Source organism: Protopterus annectens, chromosome 8.part0, assembly GCF_019279795.1.
Source record: "Protopterus annectens isolate FY-2018-M chromosome 8.part0, PAN1.0, whole genome shotgun sequence".
Lineage (NCBI taxonomy): Eukaryota > Metazoa > Chordata > Ceratodontiformes > Protopteridae > Protopterus > Protopterus annectens.
Genome location: NC_056741.1, coordinates 1,827,801,373 through 1,827,827,751, shown reverse-complemented (window position 1 = coordinate 1,827,827,751; position 26,379 = coordinate 1,827,801,373). Strand labels below are relative to the sequence as shown.

The window sequence follows — 26,379 nt, the reverse complement described above, 5'->3', positions numbered from 1 at the left end:
ACTCAATGCTAGAAGTCTAAATCTCAAAATGCACTCTCTCAAGGCACTCCTAAAAATGGAGAATATCGATATCTGTGCAGTAACTGAGACTTGGTTCAAAGCTCCAGAGAGCACCCCTGCAATACCAGGCTACAACTTTTACCACACTTTTCGGCCACCAAACCAGGATCGAAACACTAAAGGTGGAGGAGTGTCCATATTCACCAAGGATATTCACACCACTAGGTTAGTTGCCCAACACAATGCGTCTGAAATTCTCCAGGTGCAAGTAACACTAGGTAAGACTGCAATTCAAATTGTAGCTTGCTACAGATCCCTCACCATGCCCCAAGATTCTCACTACACCTTTCTAAACATACTGGAAAATATTAATATACAACCAGACACCCTAATACTGGGTGATTTCAACTACCCTGCCATTAACTGAGAAAACTACTCGTATACCAACATCTTTGCCCAACTGTTCTTGGAATTCATAAATTCCAATGCCCTGGATCCATAGTCCCACCAGGGGCTCCAGTATCCTAGACCTGGTCATTACCAACATGGGAAATCGATGCTCCCCACCTATGGTCACCCCCTTGTTAGGTCAGACCATAAGCTAATCACCCATAACATCTACATCCCACCCCCTCCCCCCAGTAACAAAACCTCCATAAAAAACTTCTCCAAAGCCAACTTCATGCTACTCAAGTCAGAAGTTACAAACGTCATGGCACCCATGCAGACGGGAACTGAAGGTTCGACTGCTGAGTCCTACACTAAGGCACTGTACCAGCACATCCACTCATGCATGAATCATGCCATCCCAAATAGAACCAAGATGCTCTCCTCCAAAAAAAGGAAGCCAAACTGGTGGTCCCCTGCCATAAACAAACTTTACAACAAAAGGAAGAAACTGTTGCAGAAAAGAGGAAAATCCCAGGATGCAAAAAACTCCCTTACCAGCCTCAGCAAGAAGCTGAGATCCCTCATAAAATCCTCCAAAGCTAGTTACGAAAATAAAATTGCCAAAGATTCCAAAGACAACCACAAGGCATTCTATAACTATGTCAAGAATCTAAATGGCAATGCTCAGATCTGCTCTGAGCTACAACAGAATGGCATTAAATATACTGATCCCAAGGATATTACCAATATCCTGGCAGATCGATTCAGTGCCAACTTCACCCCTTAAATGGCCCATCTCAATACCGGAAGATTGCCAAATTCCGGTAGTAATGGCCACACAGGTAAAAAAATGCACTCTCCAAAGCTATGAATACAGCATCCATGGGACCAGATGACATCCTGGGCTGTGTACTACATGAACTGCAAAATGAACTGGCACCTCCCCTAAGTGTCATGTTTAATCATACCCTCACCTCAGGCTTCGTGCCCACTGAGTGGCGCACAGCTATAGTTATCCCACTCCACAAGGGGGGAATCCACCTTGGATCCGGGGAACTACCACCCACCCCATCAGTCTGACGAGCCTGATCTGCAAGGCCATGGAATGTATTATCATGGAACTTTTAACAAAGACATTGGCAGCCTTCAAACACTGGACCCCACCCAGTTTGGGTTTGTGAAGGGCCAATCTTGTCTCCTGAACCTGATTGATTTCTTCGAATCAGTCTCCAGAGCCGTGGACGTGGGTAAGGCAGTCCACACAGCCTATCTGAACCTCGCCATGGCCTTTGACACCATCCCCCACTCTGGAATCATAGATAAACTTACTTAGCTGGGCATTAATCCCTACGTCACTCGATGGGTTGCCAACTTGCTTACTGACAGAACCCACACTGTAAAAGTAACTGACTCCAAATCCAGCTGCAGACAAATGGAGTATCTCAGGGTTCAGTCCTGGGACCTATCTTGTTTGGCATCTACTTCTCTGAAGTACAGGCCAACACTAAGGGACCCTGGCTAACAAAGTTCGCTGATGACTGCAAACTGGGAGCCATTACTGAATCCCCAAATTATGTAGATACTCTACAAAAGGGCCTTACAGAAACAGATGCTTGGTGCCAGAGCCATGGGCTCAAGCTCAATGCCAAGAAATGTATAGTTATCCCCTTTGGGAAAAAACATGTACCCGTGAATTACCACATAGGTGGCAGTACACTAAACACCAACAGTGTGATGAGAGACTTAGGGACACAGGTGGACAGTGGTCTCACCTTCAATAATGACAACGCCACAACAGTCAGGAAATCCTTCTATGTGGCACACCTCATCACTAAGGGCTTTTCATCCAGAAAAAAGGAGGTAATTGTCCCACTGTACTCCTCCCTCATTAGACCCATTAATTGAATACAACGCCCCATTTGGTATGTACCTCTCAAGACATCTGCAACAACTGGAAAGGCCACAGAAATACCTCACTAAACGAATCACAGGCCTAAAGCAGATGCCCTATGCTGACAGCCTTAAAAAAAATTCCAGCTATACTTTGTCGCCTATCGTCTACTCAAAGGCGATCTCTGCTTAACATACAAGGCAATGTCAAACCCAGAGCTGTTGGACATGCTACACTTAAAGAAATCCCAATCCCTCAGAGCCACACGCTCCAGGGATCTAAACCTTGTCATCACAATAAACAAAACATGCTAGAGGGATAGGTTCCTGACCCAGGGACTCCTCAGACTCTGGAATAGATTGCCCATACATGTCAAGCAGAGCGCCTCTTTGGCCCGCTTCAAAAGGAACTTGATGAGTGGATTGGAGAAAGGAAATTCACCCTGAGGATCACGTCAGCTGCCCTGCTAGACAGGGGTCCAGGGAGGTAGTGTGGGAAGAAATAGCCAGGGAATTGTTATGGCTAGACTTGTATAGGCTCTAGGGCCGCTAGCCTAGTACCAACCTATGAACGTGATTATCTTTCAGAGTCTTTCAGTGTGTCAAGAATTTCTCCCTTGAGTGAGATATCTCTTTCTCAAGCTGGGATTTCAAGAGAACATTCAAAAGACCTTTTTGACTCCACACAAGATTGTGTTCTTGGGATGTCAGCCGTACAGCTTTTCTTCCGCAGGAAAAAATAGATCTATATCTTGATCTATTCCGAAGGTCATTATGAGGGGAATACCTTAGGATGTTGGGTCTCTTGGCATCTGTGTTTCTCATGATGGTATCTGAAATCTGTTTGGTCCCAGCATCAATATCCATTTTCTTTTCAAATCCCAGTGCTAGGGATTCTCAGTAGAAAAATTACTTGGTGAAGATTTTACATATCCTTAAATTCAGGTCTCCTGTTATCTCTCCCTTTTCCAAAGAAGTCAGTCATCTAAGACTCCTTGGACTTTGCTTGGGAAGCAGTTTCAGGAGGTATATCTGTGCAAGATGTGTGAGACATCTAGGAGAGACGCAAGCACGTAAAAATAAGAAATGCTTGCACTGATCAAAGTACTGAACTCTCTGAGCCATCTTTGGTTTCTGGGACCTCTTCATGTTGTTTCAGACAATACCACAGTTATGTGGTACATCTACAATTGGGGGAGGGGGTGAAGTCATACACCTCTTTAAAGACTAGCCATGTTGGCTTGGAATATAGCTTCATAGCACAGGCTCACTTTTATAGGCATCCTTCATTCCATCAGAGCAATATTGTGTGGAAGACAAGCTAAGCAGGACAAGACAGACCCTCACGTATGCAAACTACATTGAGGGTCTTTCAAAATTTGATCCATCTGCGGACTGTTCCTCTAGTAGACCCATTTGCCACCTCTCTAAATATTCAGCTGGCAAGATTCTACTCCCGGTCTCCATGCAAGGTAGTCTGGAAGATAGATGCCTTTTCTTTTCCTTTAACAGGATTGTTCCTGTATGCTTTTCCACCGATATCCAGGGGTACTGCTGACGGTTTAGAAGGAATCCCTCATGATCATTGTAGTGATTCCTTCCTGGCCCAGACAGCAGTTAGTTCTACCTTCTTTTGGAAATGGTCAGGGGCAGTTCCCTCAAGCTTCCTCACAGAATTGATCTACTCACACAAGATCAGGGGTGTTTGATACACATCCCGACCTCAATCAACTTCAGCTGACTGCCTGTGTGGTCTTAATTTCCTTTAGGCACCTGTTTACTGAGGATGTGCAGCAAATAATAATAGAGGCAAGAAAGCCTGCTACTAGAAAATCTTATGTTGCAAATGGAAAAAGTTTTCTAGTTGGTGCCACCAAGTACAGCAGCAGCATAACCAGCACCCATTCAAGGCTCATTGTTCTCTGATTTTACAGTATTTGTGTGTGTTCCTTTCCTATGGCCTTTCTTACTCTTCCAACAAGGTTCTCTTTTTGGCTATTTCAGCATGTCTGCCTGTGGATTCTCTTCTTTTAATGCTTTCTCATGTTAAAAGGTTTTTGAAAGGATTTTTACATGAGCTCTACAAGAAAACCAGTGACCCCTTCTTGGCATCTTAATTTTGTGTTACAGAAGCTGACAATGGCTGCATTTGAACTACCTAATTGAGGTTCTTAACTTGGAAAATAGTTTTACTGATTGCTCTTCTACAAGAAGCGTATCTGAGTTGCAGGCTGTTATGGTGAGTCAACCCCCCACAGATTCAGGGGTACATTGAGAGTTAGTCTGTCTTTTATACCTGAAGTAGTATCAGAGTATACTTTAAGCCAAATTATCAGTTCCCCTTTTTTCTTTACTGATTTTAAAAATGAGTGAGTAAGGATACTCCATGCCTTGGATGTGTAGTGACAACACAGGTGCTATCTTGACAGAACTAAATATTTCAGATCTTTGGATCTGTTGTTGTTTTCTTGTGAAATTAATAAGGGACAACCTGCACCAATACATAGTATTGCCAGATGTTTTTTCTATGGTTATTACTTACTGTTATACTCACAAGAAGAAAGTTTTTCGAGGCAGGGTCAACATCCACTTTACCATGGCTTTGGCTTCATCTATGGCTTTTTGGAATAAGTTGGATTCTAGGCATATTTCTAGAAGCTGCAACTTGGTCCTCTGTGCATAGTTTTACAAAGCGCTATAAGCTTTATTTGGTTTCTAGATCAAGCTTTGGAAGAACCATTCTCCAGTAGCTCCTGGACCCTTCTCCTTCCACCTCCCAAATGTAGTAAACTAGGGTTTTCTATCATTGTAGCTAACACTACTGCAGCTCATAAGTATGCTGAACATAATACAGTTGTGTAAGTAAACTTACCATTTTAGACTTTCGGCTTTTCCCGGTTAGGGGTCGCCACAGCGGAACTCCGGTCCGCTCATGATTGGCAGTGAATTTTTACAGTGCCGAGTTGCCAGCCTGACACCCAACCTTCAAAGAAGGCACTCCTATTCATGCCGGCACCTACCTGCATGTTTTTAACGTCACTGGACCTTGGGGAGGACATGCAGACTCCACACAGAAGGTGCTCCAGCCGAGAATCGAACGGGAGAACCTCTTGCTGTGAGGCAATAATGCTAACTTGCTGCACCACCGCAGCTGACATAAAGGTAGATATTCAGCTGACATAAAGGTAGATATTCGAATGATCACTGATTCATTAGCCCCCCCCCCCATTTTTTGGTGTGTTTCTCTGTTGGCAGGAAAGATCTTAAGGGCTTTGTGCCCAAACTTGTTTTCAGGTAGTTTTCCATGAGTTGCTTGACATTTGCGCAGGTGGAAGGTGTCTTGAAGCTTTGGAAGCTGACTGGTTGTTTGTCTTTGGCAGGATATAATCCATTTAGCTTTGGTACTACAACCATGATCATTTGAGCTTCTATTGCTGTGGTAAGTTTACTTACACAACTGCTGTTCATGTAGGGAGACTCTCCTGGAGCGGCTACATCAGGAGTCTTTTGGGATGGGACTTCATGCATGGACATTTGGCAGGCAAGGGTGGCTTGATGGTCATCTGCTGTGGTTTGGGGTGAAAAAAAAGTGTCCAGGGGAGCTTTGCTCATCCCCCACCTCTCCCCCCAGTGTGGCATAGTATGGGTCCTTCATCCCTGATACTTGCACATAGTAAGATTGATCACTGTACCTCAAAATAGAGAGTAATGCTATGAGACCCATCGGTCTCCACCATGGTGTATATTCATTCCCACATACTCTCATTTACCATCTTGATATTCCAAGACTTAAACTCCTTGGAGGATGACTCCATCATTCTATATCTGGATACTTGTAAAAGAATGCAAAAGGACTCACCACTGGAAAGCACACCTCTGTTGTAATCCAAAGGAAATATTTTATTCAAACACACAAGTAAAATAAGCGCTTTCGCGTAGAAAAACTACGCTTCATCAGATGTAATTTACAAAAAGGGATTCCATATTTTATACAAACTTTTGGCGCTCAAACGAAAACAATTATTCAATTAGTCAAAAAACCTTGTTGGTCTTTTAAAGTGCTCAACTTGAATATAGTTTGAATAAATGAATAAATAAATAAATGAATAGAAATGCTTGTAAAGGCATTCTATTTACAGTCTATCATATAAACAAGTTTTAAATAGATCTTAATAACAACAGTTTAAAAAAACAACAGTTTAAAAAAAATTCCCGTTCTAGAGACGTTTTGAAATATTGTAAAGCATCAGGGCTTTTAAAGCATACACAACCCACAACATAGCATGATTCAAGGGCATAAATTATCAAAATTCTTAGGATCAAGCAATATAGTAATATGTGTATAACTATATGGATACAACTATAAATATGACATCAAACATGTGTGACAAAACTATCAAAAACGCGTTATCAAAACGTGCAATCAATGTTAAAGTCAATATTCTAAATAAACTTAAACAGTAATGATATTTCATTGTGAAACCTTAAAACCGTAAAGTCTAGGTCTAAACTAAGGCGGTATAGAAAAAATACTAGCTAACGCTATTAAAATATAATAATAAAGATGGTAATAAAAAGACAGAGATCTTTAAGTTGTATTATAGCTCTAAACAACAAATAAACTGATTGGTATATGCGAGAGACATATTATTCAGGAATATGAATATAATGTTCATTGTTTTACAAAAATATGTATATATATATGCTCACTATTTAACTAGACATAAAACACATAGAAAGAAAACACAATTCATTAGTACAACCATGGATATATATAGAATAACTTCTAAAAATGACTGAAACTATTATAAAATCATATATAGATTTAACCAATAACAAAAATATAAATATGTAAACTTGGCAATCATTCGTACAAATTTTATAAAAAAAAATTTTTTTTAAATTTTTAAAAAAAATTTTTCTAATTTATCCAAAGTATATAATATGTAAACTGAATATAAACTGAACTATATATTATAACCTTCTGTTGTCTAATACAGGTTTAACAGATACAAATTGATTAATGCCTGGCATAGTGTGTGCTCTTAAAGTCAATATCCATTTTAACTCCATATTGGCTAAATTATTCATTTTATCCCCTCCTCTTAAATTTGGTGTAACTACTTGTAGAATCCTGAAACTGAATTTATGAGTATTATTAGACTGTATATGTTTAGCTAGGGCATTCTGTTCATTCCCTTTCCTTATGTCATATAGATGGTTATACACCCTATCTCTTAACCTTCTTTTGGTTAAACCCACATAAAACGCCTGACAGTCTTCGCAAGTTGCTAAATAAATAAGGTTGGTGCTGTCACAGTTGGAATAAAAGCTAGGTGTAAAGGTATATAGACCTAGGGGGTGTTGGAAAATTTGATTGGTAGAAATATAGGGGCACATATGACAGTGACCACATGGATAGGTTCCAACTTGGGTATGTCTAATATTACTGTGAATGTTGTATTTTTCTATACATAAAATTTGTTTTAAATTTTCACAGTTCTTGAAGCTGAACCTAGGGCAATCTCCTACAAGTAATCTAGTAGAAGGATCCATAGTTAGAACATTCCAGTTCCTATGGATTATCTTTTTCAGTATGATTGTATCACTAGTATATTTCATTGTGTATGTTACTTTGTCTGTATAAGATTTTGGTCTCAACATACCAGAGTTGAAAGAATGTTTACCATAGGTTTTCGTATTGCCTCTATCTGATGATGTATTGCCTATTATGTGATGTTTACAATTTTTTTACCATGTTGCTGTTATAACCTCTTTCTTTAAAGAAAGATTCCAGTTTTTCTACCTCTATTAAAAGTATAGCTGCTTCTTTACAAAGTTTAGTTAATCTGGTGAACTGACTCTTAACTATCCCAGAACATATATGCCTGGGATGCATACTGTCATATCTTAACAGTGTATTTCTCCATGTTGGCTTCCTGTAAAGGGAAGAACAAATTGTACCTTGTTCTGTAAATTTCAAGGATAAATCCAAAAAATGAGTATTGTGTTGTGAGACTTCCATAGTAAATTTTAAAAAGGTAGTGGTAGATTCCAAATGAAGAAAGATTTCAAAGTCAATTCTACTACCCTCCCATATAATCAGAATATCGTCCACAAATCTCCTATAGAGTTTAATTTTCTTATATGAGACATGATTGCATAGAAAACTAAGCTCCCAATGATAAACCACTAAGTTGGCATAAGTGTTTGCACAGGGGGTGCCCATGGCAACCCCCCATTTTTATAGGTAGCATTTGTTTTTAAACATAAAAACGTTATTATTTAATACCAGTTCTAATAAGTGGTTTACAAGAATTTGCCTGTTACTAAAGTTAGAAAACTTTACTAAAATCTCTCTTATGGCTTGCATGCCATAATCATTGGGAATACATGTAAACAAATTCTTTAAATCCAATGTTAGCAAATATTCTGAGATATTTTTGCGTAATTTCAAGTCATTCAAGTGACCTAAGAGCTGGTAAGAATCTTTGAGAATTGTGGGTATGTTATCTACAACTGGCCTTAATAAATGTTCTATGAATTAAGAGATAGTAGAAGTGGCCCATTTCTCATTAGACACAATTGGCCTCATGGGTATAGGCAAAACATTTTTTTGAATCTTAGGTAGGCCTTTAATTATGGGCGTAATCGGAAACTCAATAAGGAAATAATAGTAAATTTCACTACTAATTTGTCCACACATTAATAAGTCATATAAATCCTCATGTATGTTTTTGACAATAGTGTCAACTTCATCTGAAGTAATAACTTGATATGTGGTGCTGTCTGCAAGGAGAGAGGTCATGTTGACATCATAATCTACGGTATTCATGATTACTACACCCCCTCCTTTGTCTGCTGGTTTAATCGTAATGTCTTTAGCACGTTTTAAAGTGTTAAGAGAGATTCGTTCATTAGGTGTTAAATTGATTAAATTGAAGTATGTGCATCTTTTTAGTTTTTTCGAAAACAGTTCATAAAAGTCTCTTTCACACAATTTCATGAAGCATTCAATATTATGAGGAATAGGAGGCATAAAATTACTTTTACATTTAAAATAATTAATGTTATTATCAACCTGTGTAACATTCTTTTCTTTGAAAATTTTTTTTAAGGCTATGGTGCGACAAAGTAATCTCAGGTCAATCAAAGTGTCGCTAAGAGTACTGATTTGTGATGGAATGAAATTCAAGCCTTTATTTAAGAGCGAAACATCAGGATCAGTAAGGACAGTATCTGAAAAGTTGTACACTAAATTGTTCAGTTCCTTGTCTTTCTCATAGCTCCATATTTTTCTCCTGACATCTTTCTCTTTCGTGGCCCCCTGCTGTTGGAGCGTCCTCTCAAATTGGATTGTTGTTTGACTGGAAAAGGTAAAAAACGTGTATTGTCTGTAGCTGAATCCTTCGGTCTAGCTCCCAAAGCAGATTCTGAAGGAATAATCCTATTAGCCTGCTGATTGGGTGGAGGAGTATCATTGAGTAAGCAACTAACGTTGTTGGTCGTGTTGGTTAATGGAGGAAACTGTTGCTCATGACGTGTGTTACTGTTAGATGTAGGAAAGGGAGGTATATTCATCATTCTAATAGCATCATCATCAGCTGTTACATTGTTAGTAGAAGGAGGTTCAATAGGAGTGGTGTTGGCCACTATATTACGATTAGAGTGCTGTGACCTCGGCCAAACACCTGGCCGAGTGCAAAATCATTTGAGTCTCTAAGGAGTTTTCTCTGTTTAGTTTGTTTAAGTCTCTCACTGAACAAATTCACCTGTGTCCATATGCTTTCCAGTCTTTTAACATAATAGTCAGTACTAAAACGTTCATAAAGATTTTTCTGTAAAGAGTCAACTTTATTCATTAATTCAGTTTCTAGTGGAGAAAAATATTCTATTAAAAGCTTCATGTAACTAAAGCCTAATTCAATGTTCAAATCCTGCCATTTTCTAAGTAAAGTAGGATGGCTGTCGCCATAAGTAGGCATGGAAAAAATTCGCATGCCTCTGGGTACAATGCGAAAATGAAGGCAGGCTTCCAAATGTAGCCTCTGCCAAGCGTATCGTTGCAGTTTAAACAAATCATCTTGCAATTCTTTGCTGAGTCTATTAAAGTCTAATAGATTCTCACCATTGTTTGGGATATGCATCGGAACTTGGTTGTTGTTAAGCTCCAGAGCCAATAAAGGGTTGTCGCTTAGATGTAGTAGATGTCCCCAAGCGGGAGTTCCAGCCCTCGTCTCCGGTTGAAAATCAAGTTCTATATCCACTTGTTCCATGTGTCAAATCAGCAAGCAGCAGCAAAACGAAAAAAGAGAATCAAACAAACAGAACCTGTTGCTGATGAATAAAGAAACCTTCCGAACAGCCAAGGAAACAACTTGTAAAAGAATACAGAAGGAATCACCACTGGAAAGCACAGCTCTGTTGTAATCCAAAGGAAATCTTTTATTCAAACACACAAGTAAAATAAGCGCTTTCGCGTAGAAAAACTACGCTTCATCAGATGTAATTTACAAAAAGGGAATCCATATTTTATACAAACTTTTGGCGCTCAAACGAAAACAATTATTCAATTAGTCAAAAAACCTTGTTGGTCTTTTAAAGTGCTCAACTTGAATATAGTTTTAATAGATGAATAAATAAATAAATGAATAGAAATGCTTGTAAAGGCATTCTATTTACAATCTATCATATAAACAAGTTTTAAATGGATCTTAATAACAACAGTTTAAAAAACAACAGTTTAAAAAAACAACAGTTTAAAAAAATTTCCTGTTCTAGAGACATTTTGAAATATTCTAAAGCATCAGGGCTTTTAAAGCATACACAACCCACAACATAGCATGATTCAAGGGCATAAATTATCAAAATTCTTAGGATCAAGCAATATAGTAATATGTGTATAACTATATGGATACAACTATAAATATGACATCAAACGTGTAACAAAACTATCAAAAACGCGTTATCAAAATGCGCTATCAATGTTAAAGTCAATATTCTGATTGTTTTCAGGTAGTTTTCCAGGAGTTGCTTGACATTTGCGCAGGTGGAAGGTGTCTTGAAGCTTTGGAAGTTGACTGGTTGTTTGTCTTTGGCAGGATATAATCCATTTAGCTTAGGTACTACAACCATGATCATTTGAGCTTCTATTGCTGTGGTAAGTTTACTTACACAACTGCTGTTCATGTAGGGAGACTCTCCTGGAGCAGCTACATCAGGAGTCTTTTGGGATGGGACTTCATGCATGGACATTTGGCAGGCAAGGGTGGCTTGATGGTCATCTGCTGTGGTTTGGGGTGAAAAAAAAGTGTCCAGGGGAGCTTTGCTCATCCCCCACCTCTCCCCCCAATGTGGCATAGTATGGGTCCTTCATCCCTGATACTTGCACATAGTAAGATTGATCACTGTACCTCAAAATAGAGAGTAATACTATGAGACCCATCGGTCTCCACCATGGTGTATATTCATTCCCACATACTCTCATTTACCATCTTGATATTCCAAGACTTAAACTCCTTGGAGGATGACTCCATCATTCTATATCTGGATACTTCCACAGTGTAATAATACATCCATCTACTGAGTGTGTCCTCATACACTTTTGATTTTTTTTTTGCTTCACTCATGTACCACTGATTGACTTCAGGCTTCTCTCTGGCCAGCTGTCCAAGAGTCCCATCCTTGAACTTCTTACACTGTGGCACCATGCTGTTTGACGCACACTGTAGAGGGGTCTCCCTTCAAGATAGTCCTACCTCTAGAAGGGGCTTCCACCTCCCTATGAATAGATTATTGTGGTTCTTTCTGTTGAAAACTCTTAAGGGGGGGGCAGGTGAAGCACCATTATATTTTGGCTTGTAGTGGGTTTTTCTTTTAAGACTTGTATGCCTGTGACCTGCTGTTGAGTGAGGAAAGCTTTTTCTGAGATGCTTGCTTCCTTTCTCCACCTGCCCCTCAAGTAAGCAAAACACATTCCTTATTAGCAGATGTTAAGTTGTCTATCTCGCCTTCATTCTTGCTGGATGGGGTTCGGAGCCGACCTCGGCTCCGACTCCAACTCTCTAAAGCTCGAGAGTTGGTTCCATATATCCCACAATGCTAGGCGAGAGTTACCTCAGATCTCGCTTGCCCGCCACAGCTTCGAGGTTGGTTTTTCCCGGTTCCTGTAAGTTTTAGCTTTTTCTATAAAGTTACTCTTTTTTAGTTTAATTATTTTTAAATTAGTGTAGTTCATTGAACTCTATCCCCGAACCTAATTTTTCCCCGTCTTGTTAAAAGAACTTTTAGTTCTTCCCTTGGGCCTTAGGCCTTAGTGTACTACTGTTTATTGTACTTTATTTTTAGTATTTTTTACTAAAGTTTGTTATTCTGACAGAGTATAACTGGTGTGTTTGAGTGTGTGTTTGTGTTCACCAGTTAGGCTATGTCTAAAGTCAGAAAATGTCTCTGACAGACGCCACACTCTTGTGTCTGGGGTCTGGGCACCTGCAGGACTCCTGTGCTGTCTGCCATGGCTTCAGCCCCAGGGTCCTGCAGGAAAGAAAACAAGCTCATATTGAGAGGCTTGTTGAAGCCTGAGGATTCCCTGTCTGTCTCAACAGGGAAGCCCTCCGAGCCGAGGTTATCGAGGGTACCCGTGGTCGGAGACGACTCGGAGCCGACAACCAGAAAGAGGTCTAGGTCACCTTCTCTTGGCTCCGTTCATTCAGGCAGGATCTCCCCTGCTGTCTGAACGGAGCCAAAGGTCTCATTCCTCTAGGTCATCGAGGTTGTCCGATCATGACCTTCAGAGGGTGGTGAGTCGACTACTCAAGTCTGAGGCACTAGCCCAGATGCTTCAGAGCCCGACTCATCAGTCGGTGCCTGTCCCGTCCATCAACTCCTTCCTCCTTCGACTCTCTTGAGCTCGGAGGTCGTCGAAGTCGGAGCGAGACAATTGTCTTTCGCCCGCGTCCGGCTCGCTTTCTTCCATGGAGGAATCTCGGACTTCCCTCGTCGGCTCCGAGGGGTGAGGCATGGACCCCCCTTGACCCCCTCTCTCCCTCTCGGTGCTTGCAGCTAGTCGTCGCGGCTCGGATCGCCCTCCTCTCGGGCTGCCGTCGGGGCCGTGCGGGCTCCTCGCCGCTCGGGGACCTCTGGCTCTGCCTGACAGGGGGTTAGAGCCTGGCTCTACTCCACAGTCGGCCCTCTATGCTGCCTCAGGGTAAGTCGACTCACTCCCTCATCCCGGACCGCAGAGAGCCAACTCCTCAGGAGCTCCTTTGGGGATTTCATCCTCTTCCGAGGCCTCTCCTGATTTGGCAGAAGAGGAAGCACATTGACTCACCTGAGTCTATCACGTCCGACACAGATCTGGATGATTCTGAGGGTTCCCCCCTCCCCTTCTGAAGATGTCTCATTTGCAGACATTCTGGAGATCCTTAAACAGAGGGGAAATTGGCCAGCCCTCAACCAATCTGTATCTTGAGGCGTTTTGCTCTCGCCCTTCCACCTCCTGGGTGTCATGCAGGTGGTTGCTAAAAGGCATGGACGGCTCCTGATTCAGTGGACCCCACTCCCAGGAGACCCTCCAAATTCATCACAGCTCCATCAGACAAGGAATTTTTATCAAAAGGAGTCTCTGTGGATGCCATGGTGGTAGCTGCCACAAAGAAGGAACTGGCTGATCCTTCAGTGCCTGTCCATCCACCTAACAAGGAATCTAGGTCCATGGATAGATGTTCTCCTCAGCGACATTTACTATGCGTCGCTGAATTTACCCTGCCATTTCACGGACTTGATCAGAGAAAATGAACACGCAGCTGGCTATCCTATTTCCAACTCCTCCATGCGCTCCTCTCTTATGCGGCGATGGCGAGCAAGCCAGCAGGAACAGGGGTAGCTCACGTGAGGCGGCGCAGATGCGGATGCTTCGCGGCTATTGGAACCTTTCAAGTTGATGGATCATCTCTTTGGTCCACAAGTGAAAGAAACCCTGACTAGGTGATGGCAAGACCCTTTCCCCAAAGGCCAGAACAGAGTCGGCCCCCCGCCAGAGGCAGAGGGGGAACAACAATGGTGAGGCAGAGGGGTCCACTGCCCATCTTCGGAGGCAGTCGGGGAGATTTGTCACTGTACCCCAAGCCTGGCTATCCTTGACACAAGACAAATGGGTACAGTCCATCATCCAGATGTTCCAAAGGGATATAGCAGCAAACTGCTTGCAAAAGAGCTATTCAGCCAGTGCCAGCAGACCAACTAGGATCCGAATCTACTCAAGGTTCTTTTTAGTTCCAAAGAAAACAGGACTGGAGACCAATTTTGGATCTCAGTATCTTGAACAGATCGGTCAAGAAAACAAGATTGATGGTCACGCTGCAATCCATTCTTCCCCTATTGGGAAAAAGAACTGGATGTGCTCTATAGACCTTCAAATGAACAGGCGCCCAGAAGATTCCTCCGCTTCAGGCTGGGAACCAGTCATTTTCAATTCAGGGCCCTGCCTTTGGTCTCACCACTGCCCCGGTGTTTACCAAATGCATGGCAGTGGTAGCTTCTCACCTGAGACGACAAGGATTCCAGGTGTTTCCATATTTGGACGACTGGCTCCTCACAGCTCCACCAAGCATCTCCTTCTGATGGCCAGAGATTACACTTTTCGCCTGTCAAAAGCTGGGTATCTCAATAAATTAATTTAAATACTGTAAACATGTCTGTAACACTAACGAACCAAAGGATATCAGACATTCAAAAATTGGTGTCACTTCTTCTCAACAACAACAGAGCCAAAGCCAGGTTAGTTCTAAAGGTGTTGGGAATTATGGCAGCGGCCATACTCTCCTCCCATTGGCCAGATACCACATGGATCCTTCAGTGGATGCTCTTTCTCAATGGTCATACCAGGAACTTCCAATGTCTCACACCATTATGATCACACAAGCGCAAAAAAGCATCTCATGTGGTGGATGTCTTCCCCCCAGCTCCTGTTGGGGAGACCATTTGTTCCACCTCCTCCGGTTGCTACTCTGACAACGGATGCCTCCCTGATCGGGTGGGGGCATTATCAGGGCAGGACAGTCCAGGGCACATGGCGACCGAACGAATGCCACTTGCACATAAATGTGCTGGAGATGAGAGCAGTGCTTTTAGCGCTGCAAGCCCTCCAAGACTCTCTTCGCTTGGGAACGATTGCAAACCAGACAGACAATATGTCTGTAGTGTGGTACATCAACAAACAAGGCGGAACCAGATCATACCCCTGTGTCGAGAAGCATCGAGAAGCACTCAGACTGGCAATGGTGCTTAGTCCAATCACATTGTGGACAAGTTGAGCAGAGCTATTCTCATGCCTCACGAGTGGTCTCTGAAAGACTCTGTAGTGAGAGAGAATCTTTTGCTACTCCCCAAAACAGCAAGTGCAGAGAATACTTCACTCTATTCCCTTTACCAGGCCAACCCAGCAGGGACGCAGCTAGTCAAGTTTGGCCCGGGACTTCTGTATGCATTTCCTCCTTTCCCACTGATCTCTCAAGCATTGATCCTCATTGCTCCTTACTGGCCTCACATCGATTTCTTTTGAGCGACCGTGGAATCTGGACCTAGTTCCAGATCTTTTGATCCATCAGTCGGGCTCTGAACCTCACTGCTTGGTTCCTCCACTTCCAACCGTAGCCAGGCTTCCTCAATTATCTCACTCTGTTAGAGATATTTTGATAGCTTCCCATAAATCTTCCACTGAAAGATTTATTTGAGTAAGTGGAAACGCTTTTCATATTGGGCAAAAGGACATAGATCCTTTCACCGCTTCCATCCAACTAGTCCTTGATTTTCTTGCTGAACTCTTCCATGCAGGTTCATCTCCATCTACTCTTAAGGTTCAATTGGCAGCTATTTCTAATTTCCATGTGGGTATTTCTGAATCCGCCCTAATGTCCCACAAACTTTTTGAAAGGAGTTTTTCTTTCAGACCTCCTGTAAGAAATCCTCCTTCTCCTTGGGACCTAAATTTAGTTCTTGCTTCTTTGATTCTTTCCCTTCGAATCTGCAGCTTCATGTTCCTTAAAGTTATTATCATGGAAAACTCTCTTTCTGGTGGCTATCACATCAGCTAGAAGAATTTCAGAACTTCAAGCACTCAGTTGTCGTTCTCCTTACCTTGTGTTCCATAAGGACAGAGTTTCCTTAAAACTAACCCCCGTTTTTTAAGGTGGTTTCAACATCAAACCTAAACCAGTGCATTGACCTCCCTCTTTTCCCGAGTATTCAAATAGGTCTGAACAAAATTACACTGCCTGGATGTTCACAAACAATTCAGAAAATCTGATCAGCTGTTTGTCTCCTATGCGAGAAGAAAGGGACTTCCAGTTTCAAAGGTATCTTTATCCAGATGGCTAACATCTCTGATTATCCTTGTTTATGAGATTAGACACCAAAACTGCCTAATAAACCTAAAGCCCATTCCACCAGAGCTTTGGCTACTTCTCTAGCCTTCCAAGACAGACTGCCTATTGACACCACTCACACTTTTATTTCCCATTATAAGTTGGATTTAGCTTCTAGGCACAGAGCTAATTTTGGTTCCACTGTTCTCAGGAGTCTGTGTTCCAGGGCCACCCCGGACAGGTGCTAGGGGGCGCCATCCATCCAGGCAAGAATATATAGAAGTTATGTTCTTACCATAACGCTCCATGTTAGTTGTCTTCTTCTTCTTCTTCTTTTCCTCCCTCCTTTCCCTGGCCTGGACAGACCTAGAGGAGTTGTGATCTTCTACCACCTCTTTCTTAGCTATATGCTATTATGCATATTTCTTGTTTCAGGATGTAGGTCACCCTTGTTCTCGCTGTTGTTAGAGGTGGACGCTGTTTATAGTTAGTGTGTTATATACTGTTGCTATCATAAAGCTGGGGTTAGCTTACACGAGATCTGAGGTAACTCTCGCCTAGCATTGTGGGATATAAGCTGGGGTTGGCTGAAAAGTGGAACCAACCTAGTGAGTGGCCGAGTCGGGCCCGAGTCGGGGAACCCCATCCAGCAAGAAGAAGGCGAGAAGAAGACAACTAACATGGAACGTTATGGTAAGAACATAACTTCTATTTATCAGACAACGAAGTGGTAAGCAACTCCAGATTTCTTTGTCATTTATTTAAAAAAATGAAGTTGAATGAGGTGTTGTGGGAGAAGTGAATGCTAAGTAGAAAGGAAGATTGAGAGACAGAGAAGATTGGGAAACGGGCACTGATAAAGCAGTACTTGTATGTTTTCAGCTTTTATATTCAAAAAGCTATTTTTTAACTTTGGTTCTCATTTTTATCTCCTCCAACAGAGCACCAGAAGTTGTTGGACAACCTACTGAACAACTGTCTGTTAAGCCGGGACATGCAAGAATTGATTGGCTACTATATCACGATGGAAGAGTACTTCATGAGAGAGACCATCAATAAGGTATACACATGGTGAGAATTGATTGTAATCGCAGCAGCAGGGAACTGTGCCTGCTCATGCCTCCTAGTGCCAGATCACATAAATTCTTCACACGACTCCTCAATTTCATTGCAGTAACTTGGGTAGATTTTCTTTTTTCACTTTTTGTTTACAAGTTATCCGTCTGTTCCTAATTTGACAAGTTCATCTGTCTCCTATCTGCCACACTGGTGTAGAGATACATAATAGCAGCTGGGATATACAGGAGACACAAGTCGCAGAATCATCATGTCAGACAGCATTATGATGGTAGGTGCTGCATGTTTCTATTGCAGCCAAGACTGTCTGCTTTCAGTCCAGTGGTGATTTTTGTATCTTTCTTTCTCGCTCTCTCTCTCTCTGTCCCCTTTTACACACTACCTGTCAATAATAAATAGCCTAAAAAAAAAATTCTCCATGTGCCCCTATGTCATTTTTTCACTTTGAAGACAAACCACTCCAAGTACTGGCCACCTCATCATCGTCGTTATTCTGTTTACTATTGCATTTGTGTACTTCAAAAAGTCATCGCTTTGTGTCAGGATGAAAGCCAGTGCAAGAGTGCAGTGGTGGGATATAGTCCCTGTGTGGCCTGGCATGTACTGTGTGATTTCTCCTGTTAAAGTCTGTCTCTGACCTGATCTCTGTGTGTAATGCACCAAAATAGGCCACTAATCAAGTTTCCTTCTGTCATGTAGTCCTAACATTCTGTCAGGTTGCATCTACTAGGAAGGATTGCAGCAGCAGATGTACTTGGTCTCCATCATGTAGCAGCATTTCTCTGATTTATGAGTCTGTATGTCCTTCCATTTCACTGTTGCAGTATTTTTACAATAAGGATCCCCTGCCAAAGGTGGCTGAACATCTGGCCACTATACAAAAGCCTTAAGATTGCTTTAAGGTACACTGTACATCACATGTATGCTCCTCGTGTAGCATAGGGCATAAAGGTGATGCCTGGACGTACCATCCTAGAATTTCTTTGCCACCAGTCCAAATGTCATCTCTTAATAGTCGGTCTGAACGCCCACTCCATTGCTGGTTAACCAAGCTGTTGCAGATAAGTGCCCCGTTGGGGTTATTTTTTACTTAGCTTTCTTTTATTATTGCTTGTGGGGATTCATGCCATCCAAGAAGGGTAAATGCCAGTGTGGAAGACAGATTCCACATAAAGACTGCCATGAATAGTGTCTGTTTTGTCTTGGCGCCTTGCACGACCATATGTTGTGTTCCATCTTTCAGGCCTTTGTACCTGAAACCCTTCATAGTAGACTCTCTTCTTTTGTGCCCTATTTTGAAAACCAGTGTCTTAAGCTTCTTGTGAAAGACATGATGGAGGGAACTTCCCGCTAACAGGGACAGCCATCAGTGAAGAAGAAGAAGGTTAAGAAGCTTAGGCCGGAATCGTCTGCTGTTCAGCCTCTGACAGATGTCTCTTCTGAGGCAAGTGAATGCCCAGAGGTTCGTCCATCTTTATCATTGGATTCCACTGCAGCAACCAGATTGGAAGGGGGTGGCGATCCGACTAATCACGCCTGAGGAGGCATTGCTGACGTCTGCTTTTGGACGTTCAGGGGGGAACCATGGCTGATTATCTCTGAGGGGCCTAGGGGTGTTCCTCAAATATTAGTCAGAGAAGTCGTCCCTACTACCATTATTGAATGCCATCCAGGGTCAGAGCCTTCCAAATTTTTTAAAGCGGACGTCCCATTGAAGAAAAAGCAAAAAACTAAACATATTACTCCTCTTACTAAGGATCCACAGAGTGAATGGCAGTCCTTCACTCAGGGCTTGTTTAGTGCATTGATGGCATTGAAACCTCCTCAGAAAGTTTATGTTCCAGCCCCCCTTGGTCCTCTACTCCCCTAAAAAGACGCAGGGAACAGGATTCCTCTAAGGAGACTGATTTGGATGAGGAATTCCTTGCTTAAACTTCTCAGATTCCCTCTCCTTTGGACTCTGGATCAAAGGAAGAGGAATCTACCAGTCCTGATGCTCTCTCTTTGAAGAGATTTCTTTTGGGAACACGATCTCCAGGGTGATGGAGTTCTTTAAATGGGATTGTGCTCAGGTTTCTGAGGTACATAAAAGATATGAGTTGCTACAGATGGATTCTCCTAAACCTTCTGCTGTTTCTCCTGTTTTGGCTCTCTTGTTGGATGCATTTTCCAATGCTTCTGTAGCTCCAGACTCTCAGCCCCCTGCTTCCAAGAAACCTGATAGATTCTATAGGGTGCCTGAAGACTGTACATTTTTGTACAAGTGTCATCTTGACGACCTCTCAGTGGTATCTCTAGCTTCTGACAAGCCCTTTCAGTTTCTTCCTTCTCTGAAGTTACTGCCCTCTGATAAAGATAGCAGGACTATGGAAAGGCTAGGCAAGAAGGTTTATACCTCTGCTACCTTGTCTTTTAGGGCTGTTAATTATCAGACATATATGTCCTGGCATTTGTTGGCTCTCCTATCCCAGGCCTGTCGGGTTATTTCTGATCTTCCAGACTCTGAGGATAAAACTTCTGCCCTTTCCCTGTTGGACTCTTCCTCCCAGGTGGCTTGTCATTCCATCAAGTGTAGTTATGATGCAGCAGATGCTTTTTCTAGGGCTGCTGCTTTTGGGTCAGTGATGAGGAGGTATTCTTGGCTTTAGCTTCAACCTTTACCTGATGATATTAAGGCTAGGTTGATGGATGCCCCTCTTAATAATAAACACTTATTTGGTGAAGCTGTTGCTGCTATTTTTAAGTCCCTTCAGGATAAGGGCAAGCTTTACAAGAACTTAAATGTGTGTGTGCTTCTCCTGTGCCTAGATTTCATAAAAACTACCCCACTAAGCCGGCCTTTGTTCACAGGCAGTCTCACCCTCCTCCTAAGGTAAAAAGGGTGGCAAGCAAGCTCTTTCTGCTAAGGTGTCTCAGACTTCTGTGCATCTGAAGTCTCCTTTTCTAGAGAAACCAGGTGCTGTGTATGACTGTCCTAGTCTTCCCAGCGCCCCCCCCCCCTTCCTGTTTGGCTACAGATTACTTAGGATTCCTAGATCTTGTCTATTATTCATCTGGGTATTTCATGGTTTGGAAATCTCTTCCCCCTTTTGTGAGTATTTATCAGCCACCTCAGGAACAACTCTTCTTTCCAGAGGTGCTTCAGGACCTTTTGATACAGGGTATTATTCAAGTGGTGCATGTGTTCCAAAGGGGGAGAGGGGGTTTTACTCCAGGATATTTCTAGTACCCAGAAAGGCGGGTACTTGGGGACTAATTCTAGACCTCTGTCATCTAGACACTTTTCTGAAGGTGCCCTCCTTTCAAATGTTGTCCCTTCAGACCTTGTTTCCCCTTTTGCTTCCTTAGGCTTATCTTGTGTCTCTGGATCTCAAGGGTGCTTATCTCCATATCTCGATCCATCCCCTTTTCAGGAGGTGTTTACATTTCTCTGCTGCTTCCTGGCATTTTCAGTTCTCTGCTTTGCCCTTTGGCCTTTCTACTGCCCCAAGGGTATTCACCATATGCGTTGCTCTTGTGATTGCTTTTGCAGACTTCAGGGGATCCAGGTCTTTCCTTACTTGGACAACCTCCTGTTTCAGGTATCCTCTCCAGAGATCTGTTGCAAAATCTTCATTTTGCCGTTTCCCTTTTGCAAAGTCTGGGGTTCACAATAAACTTCAAAAGTTTTTTCTGTCTCCCTCTCAAGACCATGTTTTTCTGGGGTGCAGGATCCAAACTATGCCTAGGCTGGCATCCCTTCCTCCTCCCAGGGCCTTAACACTCATTTCCTTCCTTTAAACTCTTCTTTCTCTGACCGACGGACTGAGTTTGTGAGAGCTGTGAGATTCCTGGCGTCTACTATTCATAAGCTTCCTCAGGCCAAGATCCATGTGAGAAAGTTTCAGAGGTTTCTCAAGTCGGTTTGAATTCATTGTGCTCAACCCCTAGAGTTTGTAGTTTCTCTTCTACCTTGTGTCAAGAACGAACTTCACTGGTGGATTCAGCAGTTGTCTCTAAATCCAGGGTTTCCTTTTCATCCCGCTCTATCCTCTCAGGAGCTGTTCACAGATGCTTCAGACATGGAATGGAGAGCAGCTTCTGGTTCCCTATAGGTGCACGGGTTGTGGTCACCTCATCAAAAGAAAGAGCACATCAGTGTCAGAGAGAGAGTGCTCTACTGGTTGCTCTTCAGGATTTTCATCCTCTAGTCTCCCTGGGACATCTCAAGGTGTTTAGAGACAATACCACATTGATGTGGTATGTAAAGAAACGGGGGGGGGGGGGGCTAGCAGATCTTCTTTGCCAGTTGGCACTCTTGGTGTGGGTACTTGCTATTCAGTGTCAAATGACTCTTCAGTCAGTTTAGATTCCCAAAGGTCAAAATGTTGTGGCAGATACTCTGAGCAGGTCCTTAACTCAATCCCATGAACAGATGCTTCACAGGGATGTGTTTCTGGACATTGTCCACCAGTGGGGTACTCCTCGTATAGATCTTTTTGCCTCCCCTCTGAACAGACAACTTCTTCTTTTTTGTGCCAGAGTACAAAGTTCTCTGCTTTGGAAGGTGGATTGATCTACCTTTTTCTTGGAAGGTGATGTTTCTTTACACTTTCCCTCCCCTTCCCCGCATTCCAAAATCCTTTTCAAAATTCAACAGGATGCTCCCAAAATCTTGTTGACTTCCTTTTAGCCGAGACAACATTGGTTCTGTCTTCTGCATTTATCCAAGGGCAGTCATCATAAGTTACCTCACAGGGTGGACCTACTCATCCAAGGCAAGGGCTCTGTCATCCATCCCCACCTCTCCATTCTTCTACTGGCGCTATGAGTGATAGGATTTTGATTCCACATAGACACTTTTTTCTGAGGATGTGCTTGGGTTTCCTGGCCTCCTGCAGAACCCTTATACTAGGAAATTCTACTCATCTAACTAGAAGAGGTTTTCTGTTTGGTGTCCTTTTCTTAACGTGGATCCACTTTCTGTGGATGGTCCTTTGGTTCTCTCTTATCTGTGTGAATTGGTCAATGCTGGGTTGGCTTTATTCCCCTGTTTAAGGTCCACTTATTAGCTGTCTCTACTTGTCTGCCTTTAACTTCTAGATTTGAGGCTAAACAATTCCTTAAAGGTGTCTTTCATATTAGCGCTCCCAGGAAACCTGTTCCTCATCTCTGGGATCTTACTTTTGTTTTGGAAAAATTGACTTAGGCTCCTTTTAGGTCTGCAGCTTCAGCTTCCCTGCAACACTGCTCTTGGAAGATTGTACTTTTGTTAGCCCTTACTTCGGCCAGATGAGTGTCTGATCTTGGCTTGCCCTCCTTTTTTGGTGTTTCATAAGGACAATGTGTTCTTGTGTACTAATCCTTCTTTTGTGCCCAATGGGGTGAATGAGTTGTCCTTGAATCAGTCTATTCATTTGCCCACTTTTATACCCTTCTCAATCTGCCAGTGAAAAGGTGCTGCACACGTTGGATGTGCATAGACAACTCAGATTTTATTTGGATAAGACTAAGAGTATTAGAAAATCTGATCAGCATTTTGTCTCCTTTCATCCAAGGTCCTTTGGATTAGCTGTGTCCAAGCAAACTATTTCTTCTTGGATTTCTAAAGCCATTTCTTTATTCTTTTCATAAGCCTTCCATCTGTTAGGCTCAGTCTAGTAGAGCTGTGGCTTCTTCTGGTGATTTTTTCAAGTTTTTGGATACTAACTGTTTTCCTGAGGCAGCTACTTGGACTTCTGTGCATACATTTACCAAGCACTACAAGTTAGCTGGAATTTCCAGAGATAGAGCTGGTTTTGCTACAGCATCCTTCATGGCTTCCTAGAGAGCTCTGCTGGTCTTTCTCCCGCTCTTCTTCCTGAGCTTTGGCATTCTCCTTATTGTAAAGAATACTGCAACAGTGAAATGGAAGGGCATAGTACAGTTGTGTAAAATCTTACTGTAACAGTAGATGTCCTTCACTTCACTGCTGCAGTATTCCCTCCACTCCATGGTCCATTTCTACTGTGGATTTACCGATTACCTGTCTTTTCCTTGGACTGGCATTCCTACTGGGGCTCTCAGTTCTGAGGATGGTATGTCCAGACATCACATTTATGCCCTACACTGTGCGAGGAGCATGCGTGTGATGTACAGCTTATTTAAAGCAACCTACAGGCTTTGGTATACTGGCCGGGCATTGAGCGGCCCTTGATAGAGGATCCCTATTATAAGAAATACTGCAACAGTGAAGAAATGGACATCTACCATTATGGTAAGATTTTTACACAACTGTACTTTCTCCGATGATAGAGCTACTCAGTGGTCACTAAGACCTGCTTCCTCACTCAGATCTCAAACAGCCATGTAGTCATTTTTTTAATTGAATTATTACTTATGAATAGGCAGTCCTACATTTATGTAAATGAAAACAAACCATACTGAGATTTTCGGTTGCAAACATTATACAGCAGATGTCTTCTGTACAGTTATTGTCAATCACCTTATCTGATGTTGTCCATTTTCATTTTATCCTTGACATGTGGGTTTGGTTCTGATATTGGAACTGACTCTGCCATTACTATAGCTTGATCTTCACCTCTACCCACAATCCCTCTCTTCCAATTACCCCAGATCTTATTTGCACTTTTCCGGACAGTCTCATTTTGTCAGAGCTTGCGAGTTTTTTTTTTTTTTTGTTTTTTTTTTTTGCTTAGATAATGTTTTCTTATTTCTTTGATTTTTTTTTTCTCCATCTTTTCTCTCATTGTTCCTCTACCCTTTACCTACTGATTTCTTCTTCTCTCTTACATATGAGTGTAATTCTTTACTGTCATTGTTGATGGCCTCTTTCCATACACCTTGGTGTACTTCTTAATAGTATCCTTTCTTTTCCTCTTCACAAAAAAAAAGTATTTTCTAGCCTCCTTAATTTTTTGCCTTTTCCCTTCCATGTGTGATGGTATGTGTGAGTGTCTGCCTTCCAACCTGTATGGCTGGGAAAGCTAAGTCTCTTCTGGCTTTAAAAAAAATGCCAAAAGTGCAGCCATAAGATTCCTTCTTCAGATTTACACTTTGCACTTTGCATATATTGCTTTGGTTCTGTGCATTGGCAGGAGGACCGCAGTATTTGCTAAGCATTCAGTCATAGAGCCCTAGTTGAGAGATGTAATAAACTTGTCTTGAAGGGTTTGATCCCCTCTGCTTTTGGTGAAGCCATGTCTGCAACAGACAAGAGTAAGACAGACAGAGCTTCCTGTTCATTCTCATCTTCCTTGGAGAAGGGTAAAAGTAGGAGTTTGATAGTTCTGACTTCTCTGTTGGCAGTGAAATGCAAGAAACTGAAATCCTTGGTTCCAAATGGCTCCTCTGAACTGGAGGTGTGGAGGTGTCTGGCTTGAAATCCTTAATTATGACAGCTTCCCCAGCACCAACTACTATCACAGAACCTTTGACGTTGAATGCTCCTGTGCAGAACATTTTAACTGCTTCTACTTTGACGGCAGTGACTATGTCAGCACAGACCTTTGAAACTAAACCAAGAGAATTTTTACCTAGGACTATTTACTCCCCATCTGTCATCCCCTTCGTGGGTGAGCTTCCAGAAGTTTTTTCTCCAGAGACCGAAATCTCCCGCCATATCATCGATCCATTCCACCAAAACACTCAAAAATGTTTTAGAGCTCAATGTGAAGAGACTTGTGAATAAAATTTTGTGGGTGAGAGGACTTACAGGACCCCCTTTAGCTCCAACCCATTTGGCTCCAGGAACCAAGTCTTCTTTCACCCCATTAACCTCTTTGTGGCTTCATAGTTTACAGTTCCGAGTCTTCCTGCACCTACTGTACCAGCTCCTGAAATCTCCATTTCTTCATAACCCGTAATTCCCTTGAGCTCTTTGGCAATTTTGGAACTGGAGAGCTCCCAGAGCAGTAGCTGCCCTGTCGGTTCTGGGGGGCAGGAGTTAACTCCATTTTTGTCAAAGCTGTCCCTGCTCCTCAGAGCTTCAGCTTGATTCAGTTCAGCCCCGGCTTCTGTCTCGGGTGCAGTTTCTTTGGAGCAGGGGGTGACCTCTGTTCCAAGGCAGTCTATCTCAATTTCAGGCTCCCTTCCCTCTTCAAGACTATGGAGAGGGCCCTGTCCCTTACAGTGACTCAGTCAACACCTTCCTCCTCGGAACAGATACCCCCCTCTGGCTCCATTATGTGACCTGTCTTTCCACTGGGACAGTGAGCGCTGAAGTCTCAGGTTTGTCAGACACAGGTTCTGTCTTCTTATGATACCTCCCCAGATTATCCCCCTGAGGAGGTCCCTCAAAAAAAAAGTGCAAGAGGAAGCAGATTCCTCACAGGAATCTGTCACTGAAGTTACTGATTTTGATGAGGGGGAAGGGTCCCCAAGGTCACCACCTGAAGATGTCTCCTTTAGAGACAGCCTAGAAATTTTAGAACAAATGAGTGAATGGAAGTCCCAAAACCCTTCTTTGGAGGAATCAGTTAAACTGCAGGCTTTCAGTTCTCGCATGTTTACCTCATGGGTGACTCTGCCTGCTGATGATCTCATCCATTTGATTTCACAGCAGGCGTGGAAGGCTCCAGACACCATTGAACCAATCCCTAAGAGACTGGACAAAATTTTATCTGCCTCTGAAGATGAGGAGTTTTGGGCCAAAGGTTTAGCAGTGGGATGCCATGGTCAT

General features: G+C 42.5%; 1 protein-coding gene across 2 annotated transcripts in view; it reads left to right on the top strand.

Annotated features, from left to right (window-relative positions):
* The window catches only part of COG4 (component of oligomeric golgi complex 4), an 873,278-nt gene that overhangs the window by 421,149 nt on the left and 425,750 nt on the right, over nucleotides 1-26,379 (top strand). For both annotated transcript variants that reach the window (XM_044081315.1, XM_044081318.1), the window contains one exon: nucleotides 17,585-17,703. In XM_044081315.1, the coding sequence (XP_043937250.1) occupies nucleotides 17,585-17,703 (119 nt within the window). The remainder of the gene's footprint in view (nucleotides 1-17,584; nucleotides 17,704-26,379) is intronic.